Source organism: Lagopus muta, chromosome 9 (assembly GCF_023343835.1).
Source record: "Lagopus muta isolate bLagMut1 chromosome 9, bLagMut1 primary, whole genome shotgun sequence".
Lineage (NCBI taxonomy): Eukaryota > Metazoa > Chordata > Aves > Galliformes > Phasianidae > Lagopus > Lagopus muta.
The window spans coordinates 22,552,320-22,579,526 of NC_064441.1; the positions used below are offsets into that span (position 1 = coordinate 22,552,320).

A 27,207-nucleotide genomic window follows, 5' to 3' on the forward strand; every position below is an offset into this window, starting at 1 on the left:
TTGTTATGCGGTGACTTTTTGTGCCTTTGTACGAGAATGTTCAGAATACTTGCTTTGATGACCTGCAGTCGCTTTGTCTGGTTTGCACACACACTGCACCCATAAAACCCTAGCTCTTGTTTTACCAAGTTACGTGGGATTGCTGGTGAGGGAAACCCATGACAAACCGGGCAGTTAAAAGCAAGGGCTCATCCCACAGGACTACTCAACTGGCCTTTACCTGTGCCTTAAAAGGGAGCATAAATGGAGAAGTAATCAAAGTGCCCCGTAAGTACAGATTTGTCTCCAGCCTTTTTATTTATACAAGGATTCAAAGAACATGTTTTAACTTTAGATAAACAGTGCAAGAGAGTTACAAGTACCTTGGTAACAGAAAGAAATAGGTAACTGTCCAGCTATGCCAGTAAGTGAAATAACTCTGACTCCTGCAGATAGAAACGCGTCTGTTTAAAGCAAAGGTGGCCGTGAGTTATTTGCTCTGCCTTAGCCCCTCCCAAGCCACCAGAAACACAGGCAGTTTGTCATCTGCAAATGGTGAGCGGCTGCACCCAGCCCGTGGGGACCTGACCCTAAGATAGAATGTAACATACTGGTACAGCACAGAGAAGCAGGCTGAAGGACACGGACCTTTGGGAAGCTGCTATTTCTGGTTCTCCCTTTTCCACACACAGGAGACTTCATTGATGCACTTCTCTAGACCACAGCTCCGCACCCTGAGGACGAGGCTCTTCCAAACCGACCCCCCACCACTCACACCCCGCTGGCCCCAAAGGATTAACGGCTCCTGCTATGTTACTGTTGTACCAGAGCTGATAGTGCGGACTATTTAACTGTTAAAGCATTAACGGGGCACGCTGAATGGTTGGTTAAAGTGTGCTCCTCTCAGAGCCCAGAGGGAGCTGGTTAGTGTGGGAGGCTGACAGCAAACACTCACTTCGTGGAGCTGGAAATGATAAGGACTCCTTCCGAAGCTCCACCACACAAAGCACAGACCTCAGCAGCTGTTTTTAAAGCTCTAACACAACCTTTCTTTGAAGCGGCTGCAATGTTTTAGTGCCCTTTCTCCTTTCACTTTGCATTGAAACTTTCTGCAGTTGTGGAAATCTACGTAACTGAAGGCTACATTTGTGTTGGCAATTCTAGTTAAAGAAAAAAAAAAAAAGACAGGAGCTCTTCTGCATTTCCAGAGCTAAGTAAACCTGTGTAAACCCATGGCTGTTGTTTATCCATGGCTGTATGTGGCTGAGCCTCACAGCACTGCCAGAAGCACTGGGCAGGGAGGGCACAGCAGCCCACACCCCATGCTGCCGCCCAGCACCAGGCACCCCCTGCCCAGCCCCGGACCTGCAAAGGGCTGAGCTCTGCACCAGCTGTTGGCATTGCCCTGTTTTTGTTCCGATCCTCTCTTTACAAACTGCTACATGTTAAAAACATGGGCACAGCCAACTGCTGCAGGCTGACTGCCAGCAGAGTGCGGCCCTAAGGTAGGGGGTGATGCTGCGTGTGCCCGTGTGAGCACTGACAACCAGTCACAGTGCTCTCATCAGTACACAGCCCCCGGTCTTTCCAATTATAAAAAAAGAAAAAAAAAAAAAAAGAAAAAGGCATTCACACCCATGGCTGGAGCCAGAGGAGGCAGAGGCAGCACAACTGTCTGTCCAGTAAGAAATCCTACTGTGCATACTTTCATCTCTCTGTTACCTTTTACGGTACTGCACTGCAGGTAGAAATTGGACCATTATTACTTGGGTAAAAAATGGCTTTCCAACTAGCATGCAAAGAAAAAATACCCCAAACCCCAACCCCTAACACTCATTCCCAGTCACTTAGATGTAGGAGCCCTACATTTAAAAACGTCATCAGCTACGAGCTCTAGTCAAGAAACCCATTTGTGACCTTTCCAAAGAAAAAGGGAGTTCTACATTTTTGGGTCCAACAGTCACTGCCAAATCGTTTCAGTTCAACCCACCACATCTGCTCACACTCCCGTGCACACAGATGGAAGTGAAGGGCCACCTCTGCCCGGTTCGGCAGCACAGAGGGAAACCTTGGAGGAGCCCCTGAATGCAGTGCCTGCTCAGTGCAGGCGCGCTCGGTCTCCCCACGTTGCTCTCAGCCCGGCATGTCAGGCAGCATCACGTTAGGCAGCGCTCTGGCCGGCGGCCGGGTAACAAGGCCAGGGGAATTGCATATTCCGCTGCAGGCGGTACAAGAGCTGCCCCTGGAGGGGCTGCCAGGAAGCCCCTCTGCGAGGGCTCAGTTCAGCCCCACAAAGCCGGTTTTGTGGCGATAACAAAAGTAAAACAATGAGGTATGGAAAGAAGGGCCCAGCATTGGGGAAGAGACCAAGAAAGAAGAAAACAGCTCGAGCACTGCCAGAAATAGCAAACAACCGAAACCTTTATCTCCTCCCTCTATTTTTTTTTCCTTTTTCCCTTTTTTTTCTTTTTTTTTCTTTTTTTTTTTGCCAAGGTGAAGTACGTCTGTCCTTTTGTTGGTTGGTTTTGGCAAAGTGAAGCCCTCGGCCGCAGTCTCTTTCCTGGCTGTCCTGCTGAGTTACCGCCACAAGTGCTGCGCGGCAATGGAAGCCCCCGAAAGGAAGAGGAGGAAGGCAGAAGGCAAAGATCTGCTGCTGGCCCCAATGACGCCGTGTCCGGACTGCTTTGGGATAGCATGCGTTTCTGGCTGTCTGGTGCTGGGGCTCTTAGAAAGTCTTTTGCCACAGACGTCGTCAGGACAGCTGTCACCACTGCCTGAGCCGCTCATGTCGTCACCTGTGCGGAGACAAGAGGGGTGAGCACAACCTGCCTTGGGGTGCCCACCCTGCCTTCTTGCTGTGCCCTGGCAGGGACAGAGGATGCAGCTGCTGAGAGCAGACAGTGCTATAACCCTGGGGAGCCTGGCCACCAGTTATGTCCCCGCTATGGAATGCAAGCCTGAAGCTGATCCCCAACAAACTCAACCACTTGCTGCTGCAGCAGCCAGAAGGCCGTAGGAACTGCTGCCCCATCAGCCAGGCTGGGCTGGGGCTGGGGAAAGCGCCCGAGTTTTCAGCACTAGGCCAAAAGCAGAGCAGCCCCTGAGCATCCTGCAGCAGGTTGGGTGCACCTGAACAGAGCCTCTGCAGCTTGCAGCCGAAAGTCAGGTGACCATGGACCCACTGTGCTGCAAGGCCAAACGCACAGCCCCAGCCCAGCTCTGCTACTCACTCGCATCTTGGAAATCCACATCATTCCCGATGTTGGCGTTGCCCAGCCGGTTTGTCATGATCTTCAGCTGCATGATTTGCTGGCGAATGGTCATATCTGGCTTGGTGATGTCCACCTCCACCTCTGGGTTGTTAATCTGATTAGCTAAGCCATCCCCCATCACTTCAGGCAGGTAACTGTGAAGGAAGGTGACAGGCTTACACATCTGCCCCCAGCTGAGCTCAGCTCTCCCCAGCACAAACACCAGTGACAGTGCAGCCTCCCTGAAGCACAGAGAAGCATGGTCAGTGGTGCTGGGTTGTTGAATAGGCCCAGGCAGGGAAGGAGTGCCTGTGCCTGCAAGGTGCTGAGCAGCAGGGGCTCTGCAGATGGCCACACCAAGGCTGCAGGGGGCACAGCATGTGCAGGAAGGCTCTTGTGTTGACATAGCTGGCTCTAGGGATGGCCAAAGTCTGCTGTCATGGTCAGAATTCATCAGAGTCTGGGGCTCATTCTCAGGCCACCTCAGCTTCTGGGAGGTGCAGCATCACTAGCCCAGTGTGGGAAGAGGTTTGCTGCTCTAGGGCCATGTGCAGGGCTGAGAGATTTCTCTCATCCTGTAACCCATAAAGCTACAGCGATGCTCCACTCACTGTGGAAAAACTGTCCATACAGGAGGCTGAGGAGCACCTTCTGCTGTTATTGCTGCTCTGGTTACATGCTGCAGGGACTGGCACCCTGGACTGGCTGAATTCCCCTGCCCCAGTAAGACCAGATGAGTTCTCAGGGAAGCTCCAGTGCACTACGGGCTGTTATCCAGTGCTGTGCTGCTCCCTCCTGCAGTGCCCTGTCCATCTCTCCTCACTGCCACTCTTTAACATCAGTCAGGTGTGGAAGGTTTCTGCTGGTGCTGGATGTCACCCAGGCATGGTTTCAAAGATCTATGTGCAATTCGCAGCAACAGTTCTGGAGTCAGGGTGGTAAATCCAGCTCTTCTACCTTCTGAATGCATGCAGTATTGCAAAATTGCTTAATAATACAAAACTACACAGCCAGTTCATGGCAAATGCATCCTGATTCTTAACCATCCAACATACAGCAGAACAACAACAGGACTGAAATTCCCAGGCACTGGTTTCAGAGGAAATGCAACATTTCTCTGAACAGGGGCAGACCGGTCCCCTCAGTCTGAGTGAGCAGAGGTGGCTGATGAAGCGTAACTGCCTTTTATGAAGCCCTACCAGTCCCACCACCCTACAACAGTGCTGTCCCGGCACCAGGACCCTCTCCATACCTGCCCTTGGTCATCCCATTCCAACACTTGTCATCCGCTGCTGAGCTGGCCATTACTTTTTTGCTGCATAGGACTCCGGGCAGAGTGACCCAGTAAGACTTGAGAGCTGTCAGATTCCCTTTGGCATCCAAAACCTAGAAACAAAGAGGATGCTCAGGGCCAGGAACTCTCTGGAGCATCCCATGGCTGTGGAAAGGACGTTTTTCATCTTACCATCATACAGTCTGAATTTATGCAGACAAGGAAGCATCACCAACTTTCCCCTGAAGACCAACCCCCAATCCAAGCACCCAGGGCTGAAGAGTACATGCTAATGATTGTTCTGGTACTGTGGGGATGACCAGGAGAAGATCCTTTTCTGGAGCACAAGGGCAACGCTGGGAAGCAACCTCAGTGGGAGCCAGCAAAGGTCTGTCGGGGTGGGACGGAGGACTGCAGGGCCTCTGAGATGCGGGGCCATGAGCACATCATGCAGTCCATCATCTACAGAGCCCAAAACCTCCACAGAGGAACAGATGCTCACGGAACAACAAAGGCTCAGGTCCCAGGAACACAGAGGGATTGCCCACCCCAGAGACACGGACCTCATGTCCCACTCCCCAGGCTGGATGCACTGTGCACACGTGGTCAGCCTGCTGCACCAGTGGCAGAGCGGCTGTGGAGGCAAACTCACCAGCATCTCCAGTGCCACTGCAGAGGATTTGGCTTCTAATGTGACCTTCCCCCGCCTCTTCTTGTCCTCACTGCTGGACCTCACCGTGCTGATCTTGGGATTTCCACAGCCTTGGAAAACCTGAAAAACAAACCAAATTCTCTACACCATGCTTTGATACTATTTCCTCAATTCATTTGGACTCCACAGGTAATTGTTTTCTTAATATGTGTATCTTTCCCAATTGCAAGATCTCCGAGAGTCTGGTTTAGTTTCTGGTCAGGTTACTCTTGTTCCAAGACTTGTTTTCAACATACTGTAACTGTTTTTGATTACTGCTACCATGCAAAACGCTCAGCACAAACACAAAATTAGAATGTTTTTGGATGAGTCACTAATGTTGATATTAAATTACAGCTAGCAATTTTATCTGCTCCTATTATGATTTAAAAATAAAATTCTGGGAAGTCTGAGAAGAATAAGATGAGAGTTGCTCACAGTCACTACATCATTGATGGGGGCTTTGTAACTACAGCTTCCATGATAAGAACAATAGACAGAGGGGGTCTACCCCAATGACCCCCATGGTGGGTAAACACACTCCAGCAAATGACCACCCTCCGACCAGGAGAGCACTAAGTGAGTGGATATCTCAAGAGCTGTCAGGTTGGATATTTCAAGGCCAAATGAGGACGCTAGGCAGATTTATCTTCTAACTTTGGGTACTTCCTCTTCCTGTCACCTACCTACCAGCCAGGCACCTTTGTAGCTGAGGGAAGGCAGGGCTTGGAGAATATGCACTATGAGGAGCTACTAAAGGAACTGGGGCTGTTTAGTCTGGGGAAGAGGAGGCTGAGGGGAGACCTTATTGCTCTCTTCCAATACCTAAAAGGTGATTGCAGCGAGAGGGATTGGACTTTTCTCACTGGTGACAGGTACAGGACAAGGGGAAATGGCCTGAAGTTGTGCCAGGGGAGGTTTAGTTTGGATATCAGGAAAAACTTATTTACAGAAGGGGTTGTTAAGCACTGGGATGGGCTCCCCAGGGAGGTGGTTGAGTCACCATTTCTGGATGTGTTTAAAACCATTTGGATGTGGTGCTGAGGGACGTGATTTGGCGGAGGGCTGTGAGAGGTAGGGCAGTGTGGTCAGTTGCGATTGGACTCGATGATCTTTAAGGTCTTTTCCAACCTGAGTGATTCTATGATTCTGTGTTTCATCTGACAGTGATACTCCACTGGATCACTGTGCTGTGCTCAAACCACAGCTTGCAGCTGTAGAAATACGCAGCTCCAAACATCCGCTACCAGTGCCGCATTCTCCTGATCTTACTGAGAACTTTACCAAGTAAGTTTTGTTTTTCCAGTCAAACACTGACTACACTGGGCTATTTAATCTCCTTTGATTTTACCAGACATTCTATGTCCCTTGGAAACATCCTTCTTTTCAGATGATGCCATCATGGGCTTACTTATGTGCGTACAATTTCTTCCAACCTAACACTGAGAGAAAGAACATGGTCTTTCGTGTTAGAAAATAAACCTAAATGAGTACTTGGATGCATACTCCCATTAGTGCTGTGACTTGTGCTAGTGAATTCCTGCTTGGTTAAGAAATACTTTTCTTCTTCTCCTTTCCAAGATCCAGTTAGGGCCTGCCACGCACTTTTCATCTGCATCTTAGCTCTAACTGTGGGATAGCTGCAGGGCTCAGGGAATGCCTGGGCAGAATCAGAAACCCCAGAACCTCACCTGCAGCTATAGAAGTGATTAACTGGATAAATACAGAAAAAAATAGAAGACCAACAGAAAAAAAAAATCTTCACAATGTATTTCTTGAAAGACAGGTGGGCATCAGGAGAGCCCCTCCAGATGGACTGCTGAACTGCAGCTCTGTCCCACAGGCAGCCTGATAGAATGGTGTTTCTATCACAGATCATCATCCCAAGGCAGGCTGAAGCAGCTGCCTTCTGTTGCTAGTATAAGAAGGACAGTGTGCTTCCTCTAAATGCCCCAGCTCAGTCAGAACACTTCAAGGCTCTTCAGAGGCACCTGACAGCAAATACACCATGTCGCCCACAGTCATTGCACGTGCAGTCCCACCTGCGTGTCTGTACCTAAGGAAAGCTGACTGTGGCAGAGGAGCATTCGGAAATACCTGAGAAGGTTTTTCTCTGCCTAAGACAGTGCTTTCCTATCATTAAAAGAGCGTGCATCATCTCTCTTCCTTCATCTCCTTTACTCAATTCAACAGTGAGAACAAAAAACATTTGATCTGGGCAATTACACATGGTGTATCCTCAGCCAGGCCCAGGCACATGCTCTTACCTTGGCTGTGATTGAATCTTTGTTTTCTTGCAAGTTAGAAATAGCTTCAGAGATCCTCATGTGAATAGTCCCTATTACTGTGTCTACGTTGTACGGTCCGTCAATCCGATCAGCCACAGCGACCAGGGCATCTGGTAAATAACACAGAGACATCCTTTCATCAGACCAAGCACGTTAAAGCTCATGCTCATGCTCCTGCTGGGTGGGATACACAGTTGGCCTCTAGGAAGTCTCTCTAGAGGATCTCTCTCCATTTTCACTGCTGTTCAAACCTATGCTGATTTCCCTCCAGAATGACACAGCTGTCTAAAGGGTGGATGGGGTGCTGAAGGTACCGGATGGGAGCAACAGCTTCTGTGGCAGTGAAAGAGCAAGAAAAAGGAAATACCACATACTAAAGGCAAAAGAGCAGACTGTGAAGCCCACAACTAAACTGAGCAGTGGGACTGAGTGTGCCTGTGCATGACTGTTGCTCTCAGCTCCCCTTATCTTGCAAAGCTCTGTTCTCCAAGTACTCTTGCCTGACCTGGAGGTGCCTGCCAGCATTGGGTGTTCTGGGTCTACAAAAAAATAACCAGCCTCTGCCTATGGAGAAGATTTTCAGCACTCTGTGGGTCTGAAGCAAAGACAGACTGTCTGCACACAGGTCACGGGGCGCTGAAAAATGCTACACAGAGGAAGGCTCAGTGTCCAGGCAGAGTTAAGCCAGAGCTTTGCACAGGTCTCAAACACCTAAATTAGGATTGTAACCAGGGCTGACTTTGTCAGTCAAAAAAGCTACTGCTGAGCTGCTGCTGCTTCAGTTTTCTACCATTTCTGTTCCAGTGTCCTGAAGGCCAGGCCATGTGTAAGCCTCATCAGGATTTAAGGACTTGGCAGCTCCTTGCGACCTCAGATGGCTCTGTGTGGTCTTGCATTCCCCAGGACACACCAAATGATTCCTGGCAGGATAAGAGATGTGGCAGAGAGCAGGAGTGGCCCTCACTCATCTAGAACAGAAAGTACTTCATGTCCCTGCAGCTTCTCCGTATGGAGGAAAACACCAGTGATGGCTTCATGTTGATTTTCCTTCTCTGCACAAAGAGGGTCAAATCCCAGGGTCTGGGCTGCAAAACCACCTGGTTCGTAAATGAACTCATTCTTTAGCAGTGATTTTTATCCTAGATCCTAATACCTTCCCCATCAGGCTGGCAGAAGACTGTCACAGCAGATGGTGTGATGTTGCAGAAAGCTTATTCAGCACACGTTCGCTTGCCGATATTCATAAGCAGGGAAACCACCAACTGAGTGGTGCCCTGCAGTTCAACAGGGCATCAATAGCACGTGTCCTTCTTCCTACGCCATCCCATAGCATGTAGTGCCACCTGTGATACTGCTTTAAAGCACTGAGCTGCACAGATTTCCTGTGAGCAGGGGTCCAGCCAGCCAGGGCACAAATGGGGACCACCATCACTTCAAACGTGCATTCAACCCCTTGTCTGTGCTTGGCAGAAAGGCCCCCAAATGCATTCCTGAGGTCCTGTAGATGTTGTGCAGAGGCACTAGGTCCACGGTGGAAGCATTATGTTAACAAGGATGGCCTGATCCTGAGCCCACTGCTGTCAATGCATGCACAGCCCTCAAAAATATGTTCTCCTTGCTACTGCATGGCTGATGTTCAGGTCCTGGCTGCTCCCACAGAATGACCAACCCGGGCAAGCACGAGAGAGGGGACAGCACAAATCTGCAGAAGATACCAAATCATGTTCACACGGCTCTGGTCTGTAATATAGGATTCAACAACATGCACAGTCACAGCCTGGAAATGTTATGTATTTACTTTCAGCACTTAAAAAAATATAAAGGTTTTGCTCATTAGCTTGAGCAAAAATGGAAACAGGGGCCTGTGTTTCTGAGTTCATGTGCTCTTTCCTCCTGCAACGCAGTCCTGATTTAATACCATTAGAAAGTGCTACTGGGCAGGCTAACAGAGGGTTAGCACTGATTTCTAAAGCTAAACATGCCATATGAGTCGATAATGTTTTTGTTTTCTGGGAAATAACATCTCCTGTAACATCAGAGAGCCTGCAGTTCAACTTTGCTGCCACTGAGGGGTTGCAGTGTCATCTACAAGACTATATTTCCAGGCAATTATATCTGCAGATGCACTAATGTTGAGATAGAGATATTTAAATCAAAGTCTGCATCCCTAAATTAGTGATAAATTATATTTGACCACTTTCTATAAATATCTTTAGTTTGACTTACTCTATTTGTCAAACTGAAAGAGAAACACTGTTGTCACCAAGTCCTCTCCAGCTACATGGAAGGGCTTAAAGGTGAAACATGGACAATGCCAGGGAACTTCTGTCTCTTCCTGCATGTTTTGTTCCAGTCCTTGATCAAACGATGACCTCTGGCAGTAAAACATACAGCCACAATTTAAAGAAAGCTCCAGTTTCCTCCCAGCCAACACCTCCTGACAAGATCAGTGTCTCTTGGCCAAGAGAAGCCCTCAATAACTGCAAAATGCAATCCTGTCAAGCTGTGGGAGAGGCGTGCTGATCTTTCAGGAGCTGGGCAGTCAGCCTGCCAGGTGAGCAGCGACAGCTAACAGTTGGCTTGCTGTGGTCAGAGAGGACAAAGCTTTATCAAAACCCTGGTATAAACCCTTGGGGAAGGAAATATCCCCCCCCCCCCCCCCCCCCCCCCGTTCTGTAGCAGGCTGCCAATGGCAAGTACATCCAATTAGCCACAGCACAGCGCCACTCGGTTCGTTAGCTCCTGGCAAGAGGCAGGCAGCTGGCCAACGGACCCTCTGAGCACCAGGCTCTGAGTGCAGCACTGGGATCCTTATTTGGCAGTGGGAGGCCACTGAGAGGGAGGCTACACTGCAGTGGGGTTTTTGATGTTAGCACTCCAACCCAAATGTGCAACCTGGGAGAGAAACAGGAGCTTTCTGGGCATGGAAAGAGGAGTGAGAGCTTTCCTAATGCAAGCAGCCTCCCCTGACAGACTGCAGCAGGGGAGGGGCTGAGCTGTAACACCCTCATACTATTTTCTAAATGCTGGCCCCCACCAGCCTTACTCCACACTCTCAGTCACACTGCAAACCACTCTCAGCAGCTGTTCACATTCCAACCAGTGGCCACAGCCTCTGGAAAAACAGCGGAATGATACACGAAGTCCTACAAGAGATGCCCAGGTCTGACTGCAGAACTGCCCACAGAACTGCCTGGTGGAAGCTCTCTGCTCTGTGTTGCACAGGGTATCAGACCACATCACTGCAGTGATACTTCTGGCTTTCAGCTCAAGGAAATGGACACCTCTATACACATACACACTTCAAGAAGTACCCTTAGTCTTAGCTGAGTGACAAAACAAAAGTGAAATGAGCTCTCTTCTCAGTTTAAATACAAGCCTAATTTTCCCGTTCCTCATGTGACCTGTAACCTCTCCCTCCCATGTATTTACTTTCCATTCAGAAGTATGCAATTCTGATCCCTTTGCCCTCCCATGGAAAAAGTTTATGGCTTCATGTTTCCAGACCACATCCCAGGGAAGGCTGCCAGGGATTCCCATGTGCTCACACATGCTGCAGTATATGGATGAAGCAGCAGAACCTGTCCCTAAGCCTCAGCCTTTGGGAGGAGAGGACAGATGACCCAAATGCAATGTGTGGGCAGCACACAGAAGATGGAGAAGATGGAATCACCTGAACCCTCTGTTAGCCTGCCCAGTTGCATTTTCTAATGGTATTAAAGCCCAGAAGAACATCCTGCAATAGATTGTAGACTTTGTATCGCAGACAGAGAAATAGTGGCATAAAAGAGCCTCCTTCAGCTCTTCCAGTGGCTCCTTCTATACTCTCCAAAGGACTCAGAGTTTGAAAGGTGCCATGAGGCAGTGAGGAGCCACCTTACCCATCAGGTACTTCCACTCGGTGTTTAGGTCAGCTTGGTTGGCCAGGCAGCCCTTCACCACGTTCAGGCAGTAGTTGCTGCATGGCTTCACGCTGGCCATGCCCCGGCAGTGCGGGCAGTACATCAGCTTCATGACAGCACGGGTGCATTCGTGGCTGAGGGACACCTGGGGAGACAGAGCAGAGTCAGAAACATGGGCAGCTGAGGGGGCCTGGCCCCTCGGCATGCCCTGAAAGGCAGGTGGCTATGCCACCTTAAACCAAACCATCCCACGAGGCAGAGCACAGGGAACCCAGGCAGGGCCCCAGCCTCTGCAGCACAGAGGTCCCCATGGCGGTGCTGATGGAGCTCGCTGCTCCCCTGTCTTTTCACTAAATGCATCCTCCCCTCCTTTTTTGCTTGCACCCATTTCCAGTTCTCTAATCACTCTTTTAAAATCATTTACAAAAAGAAATATCAAGTGTCTGCATGCAGGCCTTGCCTAGTATCAGGTAGTTGTCACTCCTCCAGAGGGAAACAAACTGAAAATGCCTGACCCTCCAGCTGCTGCTGCAGCCCTGAGACTTGCCCCTTGTCTCTTCACTGATAGTGAAAAATAGCTTGAATATGGTCTTGTACATTTCTTCTAGGGGAAGAAGAAATTTTGAAAAGAAACATTCACTTCTGGCCTTGAGACAGCAAATCCCTCAGACATGGCCACGCACCCCCCTGGCCTGGTGACTGGTGGCACTGTTGGCCTTCTGGAGTGCTGGAAGCTGGGCTACTCTGCTTTGAAAGCAGGAGCGTGGAGCTGCTATGATGCCATGCTGTCACTCCTGCAGGTGGCTCTCCCTGCAGGCAGACAGCCACAGGATGCTCAGTGCCCAGTGAGGTGGCAATCACTGCTTGCTCCTGTGCTGTGGCCTGCCCTTGGAGCTGCTGGTGGCATCTCCAATGCACCAACCTGAGCCTGGCAGGGGCCAAGCATTCAGTCTCTTACAGAGAGGATAAATATTGATTTTCTCTAGGGAAGAGAACAGGCTCCTCTCCTTTTCTCCAAGGAATTATCCACACTACCTGTTTGCAGTAGTGCTCCCTTTGCACAGGCAGACTGCAGGGATGAGCAGAAAGCAGAGGAACAAGAGGGCGAAGGAGCAGTGTCAGAGAGCATCCTATGCTCATTTCACTTGGCAGAGCTCAGCTCCCCACTGTCCCACCCAGCCTGGCCCGGGGCTTCTGCTCCCACAGCACAGAACAGAGGGAAGGCCCCTGAGCTCCTCCCTGCGGGGCGCTGATCCTGCACTGTCCTGCTGGGGGTCTGGGAGCACGTGCAGGAACAGAGTCCTTCCAACACCTCCTTAGTCCTTGCTGAAGTGAAGACTTCATGCTTGCCAAGCATGGAACACAGGTACCAGAGCTCACCTTACAAAGGTGCAATTTTCAACAGCATCGGCTGTGTAATGCCCTTGATTCCCCATGCTGACATGGAGACTTGACTTTAGCTTTAATGGCACCTATAGTCCTGTCTTAGCTCAGTGACATAGAAACTGCATAAAGATGTCAAGAAGAAATGCATGATACATTGGAGAAGCCGTTTACCCAGGACCCAAAAAAAGAAAGTTACTGAGAGATACGGCTCAGAGCCAAGGCACTCCTCATTCAGCTTCCAGGGGTATAAATAAACATGCCAAACAAAGCCAAGCCCAACCTAAAAATACATTATTTCTGTGTCACTGCTCCATTAAAGTCTGCATACTCTGTTCTGATCCCAGCGACATCAGTGGGAGCAGTCCTTGAAAGTGCAAATCCAGTGATGAAGTGATAAGGAAAAAACATTATCTTCTAAAAAATACCCCAACTGGGGGACAACTTGGTCTTGAGCGATGAATCATTTTAATTAAAGCTACTTTGCAGCTGGAGATGCAGTAGCTGATCGGAGTAGCAATGAGCTAATGTAATGGGAACAGGTGGCTGCGGCTCACAAAGCCCCGCGCCACCACCAGCACTGACACTGCAAGGAGGCTGTCGTCAGGTATCCCGTGACTGCGCCTTGCATCAGCAGCCGAGCTCTGTGCTTTTCCATGGCTGCTTTCCAAAGCCTGATGTGCCCGTGCTCCGCTGATGGAGCCACCCAGCCAGCTGCCAATTGCTGGAGGCGAGCAGAAAACAGCCTCCTGTGTGCATGTCTGGAGCGGGAGGGGAGCTCACAGGTCTGCAGGGCTCAGGGCACCACGGTGCAGCGCTGGGACTGGCGGTGTGCTGTGAGACAGCAGCGGCTGTAGAGGGGCCAGCGGGGAATGAGCACACGTGGAGATAATATGAGAGAGAATTGAGGACACACGTAGTTCTCGGCATTCAAACCGGCATTTGTTTCCCTCAATTTTCCCCCTCCTGAGCAATGTTTAAATCAATTACAGTAAAATTAATGACTTTTGCAAGCGATTTGCTGAGAGGATGGGCTGGGGGATTAGTCCCAAGCTGGGTTCCTTGCAAGCACCCCAGACAATTTAGAAAACATTCAGCCTACAAGGCTTCTAACCAAGAAGGCTCCTGCCAAGCAGCTTATTAATATGCTTCCAAAGCAGAGACTCACAGAAATGTAGGAGTTACGGGATAAACAGTCACCCATTCCGCCTGCATTAAGACATGTGCAGGGAGAACAAAGCTATCTGATTACCTAAAGCATGAGTTCAGAATGAACTTCTGAAATGAAGACACGGGGGAGGCAGAGCTGCTCGTGGAATGGGAAAAGCAGCTCGGGCACACGAGGCTATCCTTCCCAGATACGTTGGGACTGAAGGCACCTGAGTGTGGACGTGCCGAGGGCTCCTGTCCCCATAGTGCAAGCCAATTATTTTTGACAGAATTGTCTGGAAAGACCGAAGAACTAAGTTTGGGATGCAAAGAGCACGCCTGTGGGGACTAGTGACAAAGAGGCGCCGGTACTGTGATAAGCTCTGCATCATAACATCCAGGGGGTTGAGGGCTTCTTTGACAGAGCAATGACCCTCCTCCCCTTCCCAGCATCCCAGCTCTGAGGAAGGCTGAGCTGTAGGAAGCCACAGGCATCTGGCAGAGCACCACCGAACTGCTACGGGGCAGTGTGTGCAGCAGGTCCGGCCCCACAGCACAGCTGTGTGCCTGCTCAGAGGTCCCTGGCTGCACCCACACCCTGCAGCCAAGCTGCAGATGCTGCCTTTGAAATGTTGGCTTAGATCAAGGGAAGGGAAAAAAACAAAAACCACTCCACTCAAATCCTTTCTCCTTTTGAAGCCTCCCTTGAAAGCAAATGAGAACCTGCAGCCTAGCTGCAACATGATGGGGCTGCTTGGCGTTCAGGGGCCGTCCAGTGCATCTGAAAGGCATTTAACACCAATAGAACAAGTGGAGCTCTGCTCCTATCCCTGCTCCTCCCGCACGTTCATCCCCAGGCTGCTGTGAGCCATCTGTGCTTTGCGACCCTGGGAGCCAGAGGAGGTGCAGGGAGGGCTCTGGGAAGCGGAAGAGGCCAGCTGTGGAAGGGGAAGGCCAGGCCAGCCCATAAGACCCATGGCCGAGGCCCTGCAGTTCTGCTCTGGAGTTCCCACAAGCTCCTGCTCGGAGCAGCTCCGGCCCTGCCTCCTGCCTGCCCCTCCGGCTGGCACTGCAGGACCTGGCAGCGTGGGGATCCCTGAGGTGAGGACAAAATGCCTGTGTCAAATGTACATCAGATTGGGCCTGCATATATTCACAGGTATATTTTTCTGCTCTGAATGTCTGGATGGCTGTTTAAGCCCCTGCATCACCAGTTAAATCAGCACTGTCACAGCTCACATTTCTGAGCCAGCTGATGCTTACTTAAGGTCAGGGGCAGCTCTTTGCACCGCTGCTGTGAGAAAACACGACAGAGTTTGCTGCTATCCTTGTGCACCTCTTATTTTCACATTTCATCTTCGCGGCCTCTCCGAGGAAGGATCCTCAAAGCGCTGTGATCAAAGGAACAGGGGGTGCTGTGATTTCCACCCCCAGGTGTGAACTGCACATCACGGCCCTGGCTTCCAACACCCGGACCGTGTGGCCAGCAGCTGCCTTGTGCACATTTGTGCCAGTCCTGCTGCAATTAGCACCTTGCTGTGTGTTAAACAAACCAAGACTTCACATCTTCCAAGTAAAACTCTAAAAGAAACAGCTGCGGGGCCGATGGAAATATGGTGCTTTCGAAGTCTAATGAATTGTATAATCAGTGCAGTCATTATTTTGCATATTCTTATAGAAATGCACAGCAGTCAGTTCCTGGAGAACGGTGGGTTTTAAGCCTCACCAAGCCCATCATTTAAGATGCATCAGTCATGTTTCCAAAACCTCTTTTGAGGGACCTTGAAAGCAAGCCATGGCTTTTGGATGCAGTGGTAGGCACAGATGATCTGCAGCCAGCAGCCCTCCTTCTTCCTCACTGCACTCAGCTCAGTGCAGGGTGAGGTACAGAGGACAAAGGCTGGTGCCAAAGATGTGTCCTTCATGCTCCAGTGGTCCAGAGCCGGTGCTAAGCCCGAGGACAGACAGACTGCCTGGCTTCATCCCTGCTTGGGACAGATGCGAGGCCAGCCCAGCAGCCAAACGAGCATTTTGCAGACTCAGAAAAAAATAAAAGAAATAAATGAAAGCTGGTGCACCCCAACCAACCCCAGGCAGCACAGGGGGCAGCAGTGATAGCCCGGCAGCCAGCGGCACAGTGCCTGCAGCGGGCAGTGCCAATGTCAGAGGCAGCACAGCCCGCAGGGATGGCAGAGGACAGGGCCTTGGGAGGTCGTGGGACTTTGTGCCCTTGTCCAGTGCTACCTGCCTCCAGATAACAAAGGAAGACTGATGTATGGATGTACACAGATGGGTAGCCCTCATGCTGCTCTCCCTCTGTGGGGAGATGTTGACAGACACCACCGTTCCTCCTCTGTTTATCTGATGCACTGATTTCCAGCTGGCACAGTTTTCAATCCCTTGAAAACCTGATTCAATTGCCTTTTAACCAGCAGGTAAACATATGAGATAAGTATCTATTTGCATGTGCTATTTATATTATATTCTGAATACTTGCAGGTTTTTTGCGGACTAGAAATACTAGAAAGAAATATCTGAAAAAAAACCACCATAAAGAGCCATACAGCTCACTCTGAATCCATCCAAACAAACTCAGGCCTCACTGCCTAGCTCTGCCCAGCTTTACTTGGTGGTATAAAGGAGCAGGGGACTCCGAGAGGTGCTCACAGGGGACACAGCAACAGCTGGGCTGGGTGCTGCCTAGAGCGGCCACTCTCTGCTCAGCCTTGGGAAGCAGCTCTGGGAAAGGGACATCAGAATTCTGGGTCTGAGGAGGGAATCAGGCTGACTGCAACTTCCATTTGAAACACTTCCAGCCACACAATTCCAGGTATGATCTGCACGGGGACAGCTCTCCAAGAGAGAAGACATCACCAAAGGCAGCCCTGACCTGGTGGGAGGTGCCCCTGCCCATAGCAGGCAGTTGGGGCTGAGTGGGATTTATGTTCCCTTGCAACCCAAGCCACTGTATGATTCTGTAATTCTGATTCTATGATATTCAGGGAGAGGCCGAGTCTGAGGCTGAACTTCGGGATGAATGTTCTCTTATCAAGACGTGCAGAGCTGTCTCTAGGTGAAGGTGCTTCTGCCTGAACAGGGGGGCTTGTTGAGCCCCAGAGGAGCATGCAGATGATCTCTCTGAAGGAAATGCTGCCTCCTGGTGAGCACAGGTGCCAGGAGAGCTTCTGACCCTGTGAAGCAGCACATCAACTCAAGAGAGATTTTATTTAGGCATCTTCGCAGCTCCCTGGGACTAAGGCAGTCTCTGCAGAGCAGTGTCCTGCTGTCAAGTGCTGTAGCACAGAAACACACTTCTGTCAAGCAATGACAAGCCAACTGGACTTCACTGACATTTCAGGATCAAGGAGAGGGCAATTTTTATCAATACAAAACTTCATTACAAAAGTGAAAGTCTTTAGGTGAAATAAAATGTATTTTATGGTTGCGTGCACTTGCTACTGATGCTCTGAATAAAGATAATACTCTGAGAGGATGGAGACGTGTCACATATGAACACGGGGCAGGAATTCATTGTGCTTGAGCTATTTAACAAAGTGATTTCCTAACTGTAAAAGAGACTATATTCTTCACTTCATTTTACTCAATCAATTTTACAGATAGTTCACCCAAGACAGAAGTGAGCTGTACATCCTTCCAAGCTATGAAAAACCCTGGGGCATGAGCGACAGACACAGCTTTAAGGAAGATGAGGGCTGGGGATGATCATACTGTCTTTGTTAAGTTCTTGTCTTGCTGGAAATGTAAATCATGCTAAGATAATCATTATTTTCCATATGTATCAAGCACGTTCATTTAACTACTAAAAACACTGCTACAAATACTATTTTGGGGCCTTTTTAATTGGAATTCAGTTTCAATCCAAATGTTGCTTGACCCACCATGTGTTTAAAAATTACTCATATGGTAAATGACAAGGAAGCTGCCATCTACCTTATCCTGAGAAGTTTAAAAAAGAAGACTGAAATGTATAGTAAGAGACAGTATTGCTCAAATACAAATGTACTGGTAGACAACCTTCATCAGTAAAATGAAACAGAGGGCTTAGTGAAAAGGCTTATAATTGGTAATGAAAATCACCATATTTTGTTTCAGCCTTGAAAGAGAACCAGTCTTCTTTAAGAACATCTTAGAAGAAGAAATGCACACAATTATTAAAATTGATTATTTAAATAAGTGTTTCTTGCTCACGAAGCTGCTGCTGATCCACACTGATCCCCGCCACTGTGAGGAAACAGAATTCTGGAGCAAGGAGCAGCAGAGATGCAGCGAAGGAAAGATTGTTCCGATCATTCACTTTCTGCCAGAGGAGCAGAACCTATTTAACACACTCCCTACCTTTAGAAATGGAGCATTACTTCTTCACTTTTTCCATGCCCTCACTGGGATCTGCAGGTTGTGCAGTCCTGAGGAAAGCAGAGGGCTCTGAACCCAGCGGTGTGGGCAGCCCTCCTCCCACCCATCAGCTCAGCCAGCTCCACACCGGGATGCAGGAGGCAGCAGCGTTGGACCATGTGGTCTCACTGCAGCTTGGGTACCCTGGTGCAGCCAAGATCGCCTCTGCTGCCTGCCCTTCGTGTCAAAGTTCCAACCAACACCTGGGCTGAATCACAATGAGAGCGATAGAGAAGCAGTCAGGATGTCCCTGTTCATCATGCTGCATCTCCAATGAGGACTTTCTTCCCTTTTTATAAGGGGTTATCCCTCAACCGTTGCCATCCTTGCCATCTCAGTTCTCTTTCCCATCCCACAGCGCCTCAACCCAACCACACCACAGGGCACGTTCCTGCTCTCGTCACTGAACACAGTGATCTCTCAGGCCCACGTGGGGCCTCCAGCAGCAGCTGGAAGCCAGCAAGCCCCCAACACAGGCCTTCACCTGTTCAGATGAAGCTCCGAGTCGCAGCAAATGCTATTTTTGGGCAGCTGCCAACTGCACAGTAAAGCAAAAGAATCCTAAACATGCATGCAGCATGGCTTCACCAAGGGGTGGCAGGAGGGAGAGGGAGGGGACTGTCCCCTTCTGCTCTGCCTTGTGCGGCCCTGCCTGCAGCACGGCGCCCATCTCTTTATGCCCCACGGGATGCCTGCTCCCTCTGCCCTGTCCCTGTGCAGCTGGCCACATGCCAGTGATGCCAGTGAATAGAAATGAGGAGCTCTTCTGAGATTTGCAGCTATATATGCAAATAGAAACAAATTAATCTGATTTTTCAGAAGCTCAGGCCTAGATAATTTATTTCTGTATGCTGCCTTCAGTGGGCTGTCCCCACACTTCCTGATCAAAACACCACTGCTCTGTGAGCAATTTCAGCTCCAAGAATTACTTTTGGATAATGCCATTAGCTGCCAGGAAAGTCTGATCCCAGCCTCTGATCTTAATAAAGTCTTTCAAGCTTTTTCCTAATGTCATAAATATAAAGCAAGATGAGAAGTGAATGGCACCAAAGCTGCAGTTGTGAACCCTGTCCAGATGAGGAGGAAGCTCCATGGCTGTACTGGTGGGCTGTGGGCCAGGACAGCCTCTCCATTTAGTGAGAACTGCTATTGGCTGGGCAGGGGCTGTCAAGAGGGCAACAGTTGAGACAAACAGCTCTGGGGTAGAACTTGGAACTTGTCAGCAGGACACATAGGAGGAAGATTCATACCCGCTCATCGATAAAGGCTTTTGCTGAAGACAATACTTGGCTTCTCCTGCTCCTGACCACACGCTCTGTAATGCTCTGCAGCACGTGCAGGCACAGTCGCCAGCACGTCAGTGAGAGCACTTCATGTGACACCAGGTGTAACTGGATAAACCAGGCCTTTTATTTTGGTTATGGCTGAGGGCTATTAAGCAAACCCAGTCGTGATGATGGGAAAATGGGCTGGTTTTGGTCTTCGTTTCAAAATGAGCTCTCACGGAGGGCTGGCTGAGCTGTCCTGACTCAGCTTCTGCAGGCTGTGTGACAACAGCAGCAAGCCAGGCTAACTGTGAGCCCAGGGAGTGCTATGGGGAGAGGAGCATCTGAGGACATGGGGTGGGATGGATGCCTCAGAGGGTGGGAAAGCAGAGAGCAGAGGAGCACCTGCCCTATGCTCCAAGTCCAGAGACAGGTCACTTTTCCTCATGTGCCATGCAATAAGCAACCAAGAGTAAGGAGCATTCAGGAAAGGGGTTCCACAACTGAAATCCCACAGGAGGAAGCCCACGTGAAGGTGAAGGAACACTGCACGTCAGTATCTCAGCTCCTCTCCCACTGACAACAGGACTGCAGCTGTCCCACCAGTCTGATTCACCCACCACACATGGCAGAAGGTGGAACCACGGCATGCTGGCACGCTCTGCCAGTCAAAGGAGATATGAAAAATGTTTTACTTTGATCTGCCTGAAAATACACCATTCTCTTCTTTTATCTGTCTTAAGTGCCAGAAGAGTGTGATGTTAATGAGATGTACAAAGGCTTTTGGGTAGTGGAACAGTTTTATGGCCCCACATAGATAAATTAAGGCATTTGTCACTGTTACCACATTAATGTTTCTTCCTGAGATCAAAGTCTGAATTTGCTGTCTCAAATAGTACCATCCTCTGCTACACATTACTTTCCAAGGAAATTAACTGAGATTCCATATTTAACATTCAGTTTAATCACACCCTGAATCTCATGCCTGGTGATTGCCATCTCCACATGCAGTGTGTAAGCCGTATTTTAGCAGGGATTTTCTCTTTGCTACCTGTGTGAAATGCCTGATTATCTTATTTCACCACCTTGCTTTGAAAGGCTGCTTCTTCAGTAAAGAATATAGACGGTTTCCTTCCTCCTGAAACCCTGGATTCAGCCACATTAATTTAGGTTTATATAGAACCTTTCATCCCTGAAGATCCCAACAACTCTTCAAACTCACCTCCCTGTACACAGAAGTGGTACAAATACACACAGCGACAGAAACAGACGCAACCACCAAAATGCATCTCTCTGCACACTTGGTCAGCCAGTCCTGCCTACCCTACATCCTATCTCCATCAAGTAGGAAACCAAGGCAGCATGACTTAGAGGCATGTCATTTCCCTGCCAGAGAAATGTGAGGAATCTGGGCAAGCAACAAAACAGCTTTGCAGCCCGGGTAACGGACATCTCCTTGGCCCTCTGCCACGCAGGCTGAAATGAGGTAAGGTCTGATTTGTGGTGAACAATGCCTTGCTTCTCTGGCAGGCACTCCCAAAGCTTGCAGAAGACCATGCTTGCTGCTCCCTTCTACTGATGGGTTACCCTCAAGCAGTTTGCTTTACAAAACCTAAAATGCCTGCCTGCTTTGTCACAAAAACTCAAGGGCAAATGTACTTCTTCCTGACCAAAAGTAGTTGACTGGCTCTGGCCAACTGGGGCTGAGAGGAAGGGGGAACCCCCACATACCTGAGAAACCTTTTTGACCACGTCGCTGCCCACGAGGAAGCCCTGTGCATAGGAGCGTGCCACGATGAAGGCTCGTGTTGCCTTCACCTTCAGGTCCCTGGGAACTTCCCCGAAGGGCTTGTGCTGCTCTGCGTGTTTCACCATGCAGTCCAGGTACTCATCAGTGATGTGGTACTGGGGATTCATCAGCTTGAAGAGCCGCTCCAGCAAGCGTGTCCAGAATTCATTCAGGGCCTCTTCCAAGTTGATGTTGGAGCCCCTGTAATAGCGGCGCAGCTCGCTGTACAAGTCCTTGAAGACTTTTGTGTTCTGAGTGTACAGTTCTCCATACAGGCTTGGAAAAGTATCATAAAGGCCTTTTTCTGACTTGTTCAACAAATCCTGGAAATAGTCTGAAGAGAGAGGAAAGAAGAGGTCAGTTGGATAAGAAGGAACCTAGCGGGCTGTGCCTTCCAGCAGCACAGCTGCCCTGACAGAGCTTTTCCTCTACCCAGCCTTACCCAGCTGCTCAGCCTGCAGCTTCAGATGAGAAGAGTAAAGGAGAAACCCCAATGCAGCCCCAGAGCATCATGGCCTGATCCCATCCATCTCCCCAGAGGCCATGACTGAGGATATTCTCTATGCTCACCAAGGACTCCTGCCCTGCTGTAGCAGCAAAAGGCCCCACTGCTTCCACAGTCGGTCTGCAGCCAGGCAGCACACCAGCCAACTCTTGCGGCCAGGGGCACTGTGTAGGCATGCCCAGTGCAGCCTGCAGAAATCTTACAGCAGCTGTGCATTGTCATCATCTGTGCCATTCTGCAGCCTGATTTCTGCTGGCTAACCTTGGCAAGCCTCATCTGTAAACTGCCATGAGAATCATTCTGACATAGACTTGTCAGCACGGCAGGTGCTAAATGCTTTTGTTCTGCACCCCAGGGCACAGAGAGCTTGCATGCACAAGGTAGCAAAGAATAGCCAGGGGCAGAACTCCGGCACATAGCAGGTGAGCAAACAACTCCTGAGCTTGAATCTCTGCCCATTAGAGAGATGCAAGACAACTACTTGATTCAGCGTAAAATCCACAGAAGAATCGTGCTCATGTTCACCAGGAGCAGCCATGCAGGTGCCACACTGAGAAGCACCCAACTGCACAGACTCCCACTGCCTTGCAAGGGGCTTCAGCAACCTGCTCATCACACCAGCAATTTTCAGGCAAGCGCACAGAACTCCAGCTATTCAGTGACAAGAACCTTAGTGTCACTCATCTGAGGAATTGCTTATATAGCTGAGGAGAAAAAGGAATGTGCTATACTGTTACTTCCACAATTTCCTTTCGAAATGCATCAGCTGGCACTGCTTCCCTGCCCTGTACTATGCCAGAGCTGTCAGCTAGCGCTGCAGGAGGTGCTCAGCCTGAGGCAAGAACTGGATGCACCCAGGTGCTTTGGGAGAGGCCAGTGCTGCTGTGTTGGAGGTTCTCATCCCATTTGCTAAGTTGCACCACGCTTTTATTTAGGTACAAGCAGTGAGGTGGTTCCACGCCCCAGGCTCAGTGGGCACAGCCGTGACAGAAGTGTGACTGCAGAGCAGGGCGATGACACACCGCTCTGCCCCCAGCACCTCTGCGTGCTCCCATCCCCATCCTGCTGGCTCCTTCAGGCTGCCCCGCAGGGAACTCCCAGCAGCACAGGCCCGATTCAATGTACTGACTGACATCAGCAACTTGAGCCACCATTCAAGTCAGTGAGAGGAGAAAAATGACTTGAATGATAACTTTCACTTCAATTACGTTCATACATTTTAAGGCCTTTCTGAAGCAAACCTTATTATACTCTTCTTTTTTTTTTTGGTGATGTATGATAAGCTCTAGTTGAAGGGAAACCATTATTCAATTAAAATGCACTAACAGTCAAACAGCATGCGTTTAAGGTATATAAATGAAGTTCACTGTGCAAAGCATAGAAGAAAAGAAAGAAAAGCTTCTGAAAAACGTATAGTGCAGATACAAAGTTGTTAAACAAAGTATTTTTTGAGGGAACACCGCTGACTATAAACAGCCCTGAAATTGTATAGCCAGTATAGGCTCATTTCTACCAGCCTGATTTCTGGGGCAGTCTTTCCTACACTACAATTTTCAACCTAGTTTCTCAGATTTGAATGAAGCCAGAACTCAATGAGAGGACAGAACAAACAAGAACACCTGCAGCTGCCTATGGCTGCTAATGCAGGAACTCCTGCTATGTGAGCAAACTGCTTCCAAGGATGAGCAGCCTGACTCCTCCAGCCACATCGCCTACTGCTTCATAGCTCACATTTTCCTTTAAGTACTTCTGATGGTTTGTAAGCAAGATAAGTCTTAGCACAAAGAAAACAAAAATGTGTTGATCTAAATTAAAACACTGGTTTTATATATAAATTAAAAAATGGGTTTTCAGATTGAAGCAATCCACTCTCACTGGATTTGACCTGAGTGGCAGTGCATGGCTGCGCTGGGATCCCCCCCCTCCCCAGAGGACTGATTTGTATTTGTTTGCTCATCTTCCTGTTTAAAGCTGATGGCTTGGCACTCACCATCCGGAGGAAGAAAATGCCAGCAAACTCAACAGCCCCATTTGTCTGTTTAAGGCAAAATGACTTCTTCTGTTACATGGAAACAGCAGAAACAAGATGTATACCTTTCTGTCAAAAAATTAGAAATCGCTCTCAAACAATCCAGCCTAATTTTTGTGCTAATTAAGAGTTGATGAACTATTACTTCTCACCTAAGTGAGAGAACGCCAATTACAATCAATTCATTTGAGGCTGGTTCTCAAAAAGTTCTTCTAGATTTCACACAGCGAGAAAAAATATATCTACATCATCTAGGGAAAATTAATTAGCAATTAAACCTAAATGTGCTTGTGATGAACAGCTGATCTGGCTGGGAATTGAGATGCACTCCTGGCAGCACTGGCAGGCACTCGGAAGAGGGCTGTGCCAAGGGGGCTGCACGGAGCTCCACAGCTCAGCACAAGTCAGCCTGCACCTGCTGAGGGCCCCGCAGCCGCCTGCAACCTGCACAGCATCACCTCCTTGGTGCCCCTGCTCCGTCATTAGCTGCTGGCACGGATGAAGGCTGTGCACGGCATCAAGGTTAAACGAGCTGCTGGAGCACACCTCGAGAACTGACGTTGGGTAGGAGAGATGGTTCAGCCCAGCTGACAGCCCACTGCCTGCGCCCTGAGGTGGGCAGCTGTCATAATGAGCGCTCACTGCACTTGTACAAAGGTGGAAGACAGCCCCGTGGGCCCTTCTGGGTCCCTCACTCTCACTGGATTCACCACTGCTGGGTCTGCCCAGCTCCTAAGAGACAACGCGGCAAGCAGAGCGCAGGCACACAGACATTAGCAGGGCTCCATCTGAGGGTACATCCTCACCACGCTCCTGCCACACCCCACCATCCCAAGGCCCTGAGCTCTGCCGCCACCACCATGTCCTGCCGGCCAGCAGCAGTGCTCTCACACTGTGATTCCTGCACGCCCTGCAGCTCGCACCTTCCCTGCATCACCACTGCTCCCACTGGGAACGGCCCACAGCCAGCGGGGTGGCTGCACTGCCAGCTGCTCTGGAAGTGATGCCTCTGCTGCTGCTCTGCAACGCAAGGAAGTGGGGATAGATTGCCCAGATCCACACTGGAAAAAAGCAGTCTTTCCTAACTTCTGCCAGACTTACAAATTTTGCTACAGAGGCATAGAAAGCAGAGATCCCTTCCCGAGAGGAACCTGCCAAATCCTGGCTGGGCTCCTGCTCCTCCAGGAGCACACCTTGCCAGAAGCCAGGCGGGTCCTTCCTTGCTTTGGAAATGTAATTTCGTTTGGAGCACCTCACATCCCAGCAGCCGCTTTTGGAAAGGCGGCCATTAGGCCACACCAACCACAGCTCTCCCCGAGCAAAGAAAGGCACAGCTCCTTGTTCAAGGCTGCTCTGATGTGAAACACCCCCTTTCACATGCCAGTTGCAAAAGTAACCAAAAGAAAAACCACAGCACAGCACTCTGTTGTTACTGTTATTATTATTACTTCTTACTTCCAGGTTCAGAAAGAGGACAAGCAGTTTTACTCAAATGAAGTTTGCCTTTTGGCAGTGCCTAGGTTTGAAAAACTTCTCTCTGAAATTCAAAGACGCCAGAAAGTTCTGAGCAAAGAAACAGAAGGGCTTTACAAGGGATGCAACTCTGCAGCTCTGGCCACTGTTTCTCCCTCTGTGGTAGTGACAAAAAGTTGCTTACAGAGGATTAAGTTTTCAACCAGAATCTATTACCTTCGCATTTGGGAGCAATCGGAAATCCCCACCCTTTCCACTTCACAGCTTCCCAGTATTCACAGCCCATATTTTCACAGTTTCCACATTTTCACAACTCTGAATCAAACTGGGAAGCTGTGAAGGGTGAAGCAGGACCCGGCCGTTCCCTTTGTGGAGATGGCAAGTTCTGAGCTCCCCTCCCCACCACAAAGTGCTTTTTCCAAGCTCTTCGATACCAATTGATCACTCCACAGCTGGAGCATACTGGAGTTTCTTCAACCAATGTGATGACGGAGTGGGAATGAACACAGGGGGAAACGAAGAGGCCATGAAGGGCATCCAAATGCTCTTTGGGCATGCATCACATTTGGCTTTCTTCAAAACTCAGAACATTTTAGAGGTCAGACTAGGAAAAAAATAAGAAAATTGGAGAAAGGTGACTGAATTAATTTCAATCTGAATATTATTAAAGCAGAAAACCAAAGAACAAAAGCTCATCTGCACAAGTGGAAAGAGTACATCCAGACTAGAAGAGACGAGGAAGGAAAACGCATTGCTCAGACGATGACATTACGCCAGGTTTCAAGGAGAAGCCCTTCCTGAAGGCAGTGGATGACTGGATTTGGTCAAGACCAAGTGACCACCCCATGTACTGCCACTCAGTGCTGCAGGGTTGAGAACCCCACTGCCAGCAACACCTCCACTGCTTCGCCTCCCCTGGCAGCCCCACACTCTCCTGTTTCCTCCCTTCTCAAGACAAGAGCAAACTGCTCCAGGACTGCAAGATTCAATTTTGCTTTTGTTTCTGAACTGAGAAGTTCCTGCAAGAGCTCCCAGCAACATACACTGAAAACGTGGTGCAGCAGTGCTGTATGGCAGCAGAAATGAGAGCTCCATGCTAATACTACGGAAGCTCTGGCACAGCAAAGCAAGCCCTCCTTCTAGTTTGACAGTTTTGCATCGCAAGCTAGGCTTGCAGTCAGAAGAGGAAGAGGCATTAAATACCATGCTGTGACTTCTCATGTTTGAGCAAATATGCGAGTGAAGGCCTTCACAGGGGCCAAGGAAGGGTGGCTGAAGGAAATATGCACACCATTAACACAGCTATCATGTTTCAAAAAGAAGAGAAAAGAAATAAGCTGACTCTTCCACTCAGCAAAAGCAGGGGAACAAAAAGCCTGAAGCCTCTTTCTAGAACAAACCTCCTGCTCTGAGGTAGCCATGCTGTTTTCTTGGGCTGAGTTCCCATTTAATATACTGCTGCACATCCCAATGCCAATTTACTCTTCCAGTTAGTTTTAATGCTGTCCTTGAAATCAAACTAATATTAGAAGAGAATAATTTAGCAACAGACTTAAGCCATTAAAATCCAAATCTAATGCATTCATATCTGCTCTATTCACTTCAGCTAGGACGATAATCTTTTATTCATAACATTGTTATTCCTCATTATGAACTGAAGTGCTACCCAGGCAGCTGATACTGGCACACCAGTGCTGACATGCTCTGCCTTGTACCTTAGCTGAGTGCTGTCAAATGAGGGAACAGCGGGGAGGCCAAGGGGCTCAGTTTCTGTGCGTGGGAAGCTGTACCAACACCGTGACGTTTTCCCTGGGGTC

The 27,207-nt window shown here is 49.4% G+C and overlaps 1 protein-coding gene across 1 annotated transcript in view; it reads right to left on the reverse strand.

Annotated features, from left to right (window-relative positions):
* Positions 1 to 274: 274 nt before the first annotated feature.
* Positions 275 to 27,207, reverse strand: part of GPC1 (glypican 1) — a 160,233-nt gene continuing 133,300 nt past the window's right edge. The window contains exons 3-9 of the mRNA XM_048955067.1: positions 21,326 to 21,717; positions 11,364 to 11,529; positions 7,462 to 7,592; positions 5,156 to 5,275; positions 4,483 to 4,616; positions 3,210 to 3,385; positions 275 to 2,774 (exon numbers count right to left, since the gene is read on the reverse strand). Coding sequence (XP_048811024.1) covers positions 2,557 to 2,774; positions 3,210 to 3,385; positions 4,483 to 4,616; positions 5,156 to 5,275; positions 7,462 to 7,592; positions 11,364 to 11,529; positions 21,326 to 21,717 — 1,337 coding nt within the window. The 3' untranslated portion in view covers positions 275 to 2,556. The remainder of the gene's footprint in view (positions 2,775 to 3,209; positions 3,386 to 4,482; positions 4,617 to 5,155; positions 5,276 to 7,461; positions 7,593 to 11,363; positions 11,530 to 21,325; positions 21,718 to 27,207) is intronic.